The sequence below is a fragment of the Conger conger genome, chromosome 15, assembly GCF_963514075.1.
Source record: "Conger conger chromosome 15, fConCon1.1, whole genome shotgun sequence".
NCBI lineage: Eukaryota > Metazoa > Chordata > Actinopteri > Anguilliformes > Congridae > Conger > Conger conger.
The window spans coordinates 27,583,681-27,589,958 of record NC_083774.1 but is presented as its reverse complement, the minus strand read 5'-3'; the positions used below and the strand labels follow the sequence as shown (position 1 = coordinate 27,589,958).

Below are 6,278 nucleotides of genomic sequence, written 5' to 3'. Positions count from 1 at the left end.
GGCAGACTAGCGACCATAAGCCTCGTACTCACAGGGACGACGGTTGCCATGGCGAATTCTCCCGGTGTACTGTAATCGCTGCAGTTCAGGTGCGTGTTGCTTTTTTTGGGCTGTCTGACACGGCATCGCACTCTTATACCCTCCCACAGCCCAGCGCGCGCCCGCAGGTGACCAATGACAGGCCAGGAGACCCTGCCCCTTCTGTGACATCACCAGGTGAGCTCACTGCACTCCCTCACCCCCCCCCCCCCTCCCCCTCCTCGCCTCCCTTGGAGGAGGATGTCTTGGGTTTCCAGTGCAAGCAACTTAGACCCACAAACAAGCAGTTAATTATTCAGCAGCCCTTTGTTTCTGCAGGTAAATTTAGAAGCCAAACATATGGGGTGTTGAGGGCAATAACTGGAAGGACTGAAAAAGAATGAGACGGTCGGGGAGGTGCATTATGGGAAGAAGGATGTCAGGTTTCTGTTCTTACTCACATTCGATTGTGAGCCCCCACTCCCTACCCCTCACTGTGCCCACAGTATATGTATGGGTCTGCCCTTTTATTATTTATTTTACCAAATACCGACACCGCTAAGTAATCTCAGATATGGGAATACAGTCATATGCTCACAGGTGAATGAAGACAGTTGAAACCAGTTGCGCACTATAAAAGTTGACTATTGAAATCTGTCAGATACACAGGTTCAGTTCATTTAGTAATTTAGTAACTACTTTTGTTGGTTGCGACATCAATGGCTGGAACTTTTCTGCTTGTTGCCTGAAGCTGTATGTATGTGCTTGTATAAATTGCTCTGAACGCAAGCATCTGCTTACAGACTAAATGTACAGAGCCCTCCATAATGTTTGGACCAAATACTTTATTTGCTCTGTATTGCCTACAGTACAGGCCAGGCAGAGTGTCACCAGACAATATACTCAGCACCTGAGTCTATGAGCCACAGACTTCAAGCAGTCATTGCATGCAAAGGATATGCAACAAAGCACTAAACATGAGTACCTTCATAACATTAATATGTATTAATGTCCCAAACATTATGGTGCCCTGGTTTATGTATAAAACCTGCTGTAATTAGTGTTCAAACCGAAATACCCTTTAATAAAAGCTGAGAATCTGCACTTTAACAACATGTGAATTGTACGCTTACAAATCTGGAGTGGAACCAAATCAAGAAAAAAGAAAAAATTGTCCCAAACATTATGGAGCTCACTGCATGTTGAGCTAAGCACTGGATTGTGCTTAGCGCAACATGCTAAGCACAATCAGCCACACAGGTGAATGAAGACAGAATGAAACAGACAGATACTCAATGTGGTGAAGTAAAGGGTTAAAGCACACAGAGGGGGAATTAAAAATAGGGTCTGTGAGACTTGGTGAGATCATCCTCAGCATCCTCTCAGGGTAAAACTCCTCCCCCTTCTGATATCTGGTGACACACAGACCTCGTCCTTACCTGTCTGTTACCCAAGCCACCTCTACACAAGAAAAAGTTTTGTGTAAATTCAATTCTTACTGAATACATACTGTATGCTCCCTTTCTGACTCATATGCATTAGACATTATCATTAGACATTTGACTGTGTGCTCTACCCCAGACCTTTGTGAACACATACACGTACACAGACACATGAACATGTATGCACATTCACTCCCGAATGTGTGCAAAAGCACTCACTATAACACACATGAACTGTTTGTTACATTTTATAAAAAAATGTATTATTACTTTTTCCTCTCTTAATTTTCTGTTATTCAGAAAAAATGCTTTATAAACCTCGCCAAAGACAGGACGCGTTCAGTGTTCAAGACTGCACGTGTTTTGGTGTAAATTTCAGGAATTTCAGGTCCTAATAAAGCAGTCCACATGGGGGCACTAACAGGCTTCGGCTCGAGGGGGGAACGCAACCCCGCACGCTGAAGTGACTGTATCCTCCTGCCGTGCTGAGCAGTCGCATTGTATCCCAGTTGTTCACCCGTCCATCCCTTTCTTCCCCTCTCATATACGAACGGACAGTATATAAAGACTGGCTATATGAAAAAATGAATGAACGTGTTGTGTATTCAGTACTGTGATATACGTCAGTGGACCTCTCTCTCTCTCTCTCTCTCTCTCTCTCTCTCTCTCTCTCTCTCTCTCTCTTCTCTCTCTCTCTCCTCTCTCTCTCTCTCTCTCTCTCTCTCTCTCTCTCTCTCTCTCTCTCTCTCTCTCTCTCTCTCTCTCTCTCTCTCTCTCTCTCTCTCTCTCTCTCTCTCTCTCTCTCTCTCACACACACACACACACACACACACACACACACACACAAGTTATGTGGTTGTTGCACACTAAGGCTATACTGTGAATGAAATGTCTGGTTTCTACCCTTGCTACAATGTTAGCATTGTGACACTTAATGTCCATGTTGGTACAATGTGACAATTGTTACATCAGATGTCTAAGATACTACAATGTTTATATTGTTTTGTTTAGCTTTCCATACCGCTGCTATGTTACTCGACCAGACAAAAACTCTAAGAATGCCAGCCAATGAAAGTAATGCAGTTAGTTAGCTAAATGATAGCTAAATTGTCCTGGCTGGATATCAAGTCTTTACAAAAGGAATGTAAATAACTGAAAACGGAATGCATAATGGAATTGATACTGCAGTGTGAATAACCAAATATTCCTTTATATAGCTGGTGGACAGCCAGCCTCATGCAAAAACACCTGAACATGACCTCAATTAACAATTTGCTCGAATTATATCCAAACCCACGAAAATATAGGCTATTATATGTGTGGCGTGGATACATAAAAAAACAAATCATCAATATTTTAATTTTTTAATCTGTGAAAACTGAGCTGAAGTGCCAGAAAAGTCTTAATTTAATTGGTGCTGTTGATCATACAACCGACAGCTGGAAGACTTCCTGTTCCTGAACCTATCTGCGGACGAGTCGCGCAGAGCAATGAAGTATGAAGCACCCGCAGACCACTTGTGCCACCTACTGGCAAATTAGTGAAATACAACTGCGTCCTCGCCATGATTTGCTAAACGATCCTGGAATTCCAGATAAAGTGGTTAGAATGGACGTTAGAATAACGTTATTTTCCCGGGGTAATTAAACAGAAATGAAGAAAAATGCAGGTACTTTGTTGTCTCTCTATGTTACTTCTCAGTAATATCACCCTTTCCAGCTTAGTTTGTCTTACGTTATTTATCTATGTTACAGAGCTGCTTCTGGAGAGAGTGTGAACCAAGAATAGGTTTCAAATTTCGTTGTCATGGTGATACATAAGAAGGGGCCAAAGGTGGGCAATCTGGTCTATCTAGTTGAGCAGGCTGAATTCGTCACCAGCGCGCGCACCTGGACAAACCGGATGGATGGCGTGCAGGTCGAACAAAACTCGGCGCACTGGTCTCTGATTGGCTGAAACTTCAATGGTTACCCAGGGTACCCTCGTTCAGTTATGGAAAAAAAGCCTTCAGGCAACAGAGTTGCAGTGCATAGATGCTGGTATTTTAAGAATCCTGTAATTTCCTTCCAAACACAAGGTTACAACTAGCATTAATGTTGGCCCCGGGCGATAACGGTATGAATGTCATATACTAATAAAAATAAATATAATGACCTCATGATGGGTTAATAACCACGGCGACTCCAGTTACCCGATACAAAGAAACACACTCCTGGAGCAACATCAATATTTTATAAACAAAAAAGTTAACCGATTGAATTGGTTGTAGCTTGACCTTTCATAATTTATATCTGAGTGTGGAATGTTTTTCATTTTGAACAGTGGCAAATGGAGACTGCAATGACGCACGTCCTTTACGTAATGGGCAATAAAGTTTAGGCTACAATCAGGATATATTTAGAAGATTTTAATTAAAAAGCAATACGAGGCACGCTCCACATTGAAGTAAAACAACCTCTCTCGACTGTGCAAAGAAGTCCAGTCGTTACAATAAAGTATAGGCCTGAAGTTCATATAATGTTTTCTTGTCCATTTGTACTTCTGTATTTCAATAAATGGCACAATTCTATGATTAGAATATTGGCTTACTAGTCTACAGCCAGATCCAGGTATAGTCCACGATAACAAAAATAGAGTTTGGGTACGTCCGAGCTAACTTGTATTGTAAGCAAGATAGCTACCGGAAATGTTCTTCCTGTCAAAACTAAAAACGAAAAAGCAACAAGGTTCGTCTGTCAATCGGTAGCAACATTTTCAATCAAAACTAAAATACTATTTGATATGAGATATATAAAATAGAGACTCTAAGGACCATATTTAATTGTTCTTTAGAGGTACTATGCCAGCGATACAATGTGGTTCCATATTTATTCGTGTAAAACAGTTAGATCGTGAGAAATTAAGTTACTACAAGAACAACAGTCCTGTGACGTGAGACAGGTGCGTAATGAATCATTCATGATATGTTAATGAGCTCGTGTCAGCGGAGCGAGGCTGTGAGCGCAAAGTCAGTTCACTTTTGGTCGGTCTACCAGTGCAGGTCTCCAATACACTCTTCCGTTTTATGTATATCAGGACACTTAACAACTGAATCAATGTCTCCCTCGGTGTCCCCTAATTTCTTCTCAGAAAAAGAGGTTGCCCGGCATTGCACCAAGGACTCGTGTTGGGTATTGTTAGGGACTCGGGTCTATGATGTGACAGGATTCCTTCGAATGCACCCTGGTGGGGAGGCTCTGATTTTACGCCGCTCTGGGACGGACATAAGCCGGGAGCTGGAGGGACCCCCACACCGCCACTCAGAGAACGCCAGGCGATGGATGGAGCAGTACTACATCGGTGAATTGGACAGAGACAGTACACAAGACAGACAGGTACCGTAAAATCAGCAAACATTAACACATTGCTTTGAACACCACCAGGCGAATTTAGTGGCTTGGTACCTGTAATGACGGTAGTCTCTGTTTTCCTAATGAACAATTCCGTGCACTTCTTAAAAGTTTGCCTCTGGGTTAGGCGCACTCGAGTAACGGGAGGCTGCGGCTCATGCAATATAATTGATGATCTGCTAAGATACTACAATGTTGATATCATCTTTGTTCTCCTCGATGTCCACAAAAGCCTGCGGAAAATAACCGATGACTAAGAATAAGTGCACTGCCGGATGCGTGAAGCTGGATTGAAAGACGACTGTCGCCGAAAAAAAATGTGACTTAATTTTTGACTTAATTTGTCAAAGGCTTAGTTGGGTTTAGTAATGCACGCCCTACTCAGCCAGGTAGCGGCTTAATAGTTGCCGTGTATCAGGGAGAGCGCAAGCCCAGTGCGCGTTCCCGTGTTGTTGTAATCTCTGGGACATGGGCGTTTCTCACCTGCTCGGCAGGCTGACTGTGTGCGAGGAGAGGAAATCGGAATGGTACTAGCGAGTTATTAAAACAAAACTTGGTTATTATTTCACTTTTAGTAATAAAACTGAGCTTACAAGCTGGTGCAATCTAGGAAATGGCAGATGAAAGGTAGAGCTTTTTATGGCAATACTTAACTTAATAGACACACCCTTGGCCTCTTGTTCAAAGTAGAATGCTGATTCGCCTGAACCGTAGTCTTTCACTAAATTACAGTTGTGTCCCTGTCACCCTCTCGTCTCCCATTTAAATGCAGCCCCCAGCTATTTCCACTAAAATATTGTTACTGAAGCATAGCCCCAAATTCACCGAAATGTATGCCCAGTTTTCTGACAGTCCTCATGTATATTTGCCACATAATCTTTTCTCCAATTTTTGTCACTGAGGGGTAGGCATATATTTCTTAAATCTAGCCTTGAGGCATATAGCTACTAAAATGCGGCCCCTCAATTGTCTTACAGAACATGTGGTTCTGTTGCTGAAATATTGTCCCAAAATATTGTCCCTTGCTCCTCTCATTGAAATTTAGCCAGAGTATTATCTTGTTAAAATGTAACCTTCAATCTCTCTCACTGAAATCCAAACCTCACTTTTTCCTTACTAAAGTGTAGCCCCCGAATTCAGTGACTGAAATATAGCCTCCAGCTTCTCATACAGAAATGTAACTTCCTGCGTCATTCACACATAACCTCTTTGCCTTGACAACTGCAGTGTCAAAGTGATTAATTTAAAATTTAAAATTAAGACGCCCTCCTTGCATGGCGGAACTGCCTCACATTTAATATGGTCGCCAGAGCTGCCACAGTTGTGTTCACATAAGAGCCATGGGTCTTTTCACGATTATCAATGAGGTATGCATCTAACCTCCGCTGTCCGAGTTGCAAGTGGTTGTGGATGAGTTTTCAGGTTCCTC

General features: G+C 42.5%; 1 protein-coding gene across 1 annotated transcript in view; it reads left to right on the top strand.

Annotated features, from left to right (window-relative positions):
• Positions 1 to 4,450: 4,450 nt before the first annotated feature.
• Positions 4,451 to 6,278, top strand: part of fa2h (fatty acid 2-hydroxylase) — a 35,065-nt gene continuing 33,237 nt past the window's right edge. Inside the window, exon 1 of the mRNA XM_061222218.1 lies at positions 4,451 to 4,834. Coding sequence (XP_061078202.1) covers positions 4,556 to 4,834 — 279 coding nt within the window. The 5' untranslated portion in view covers positions 4,451 to 4,555. The remainder of the gene's footprint in view (positions 4,835 to 6,278) is intronic.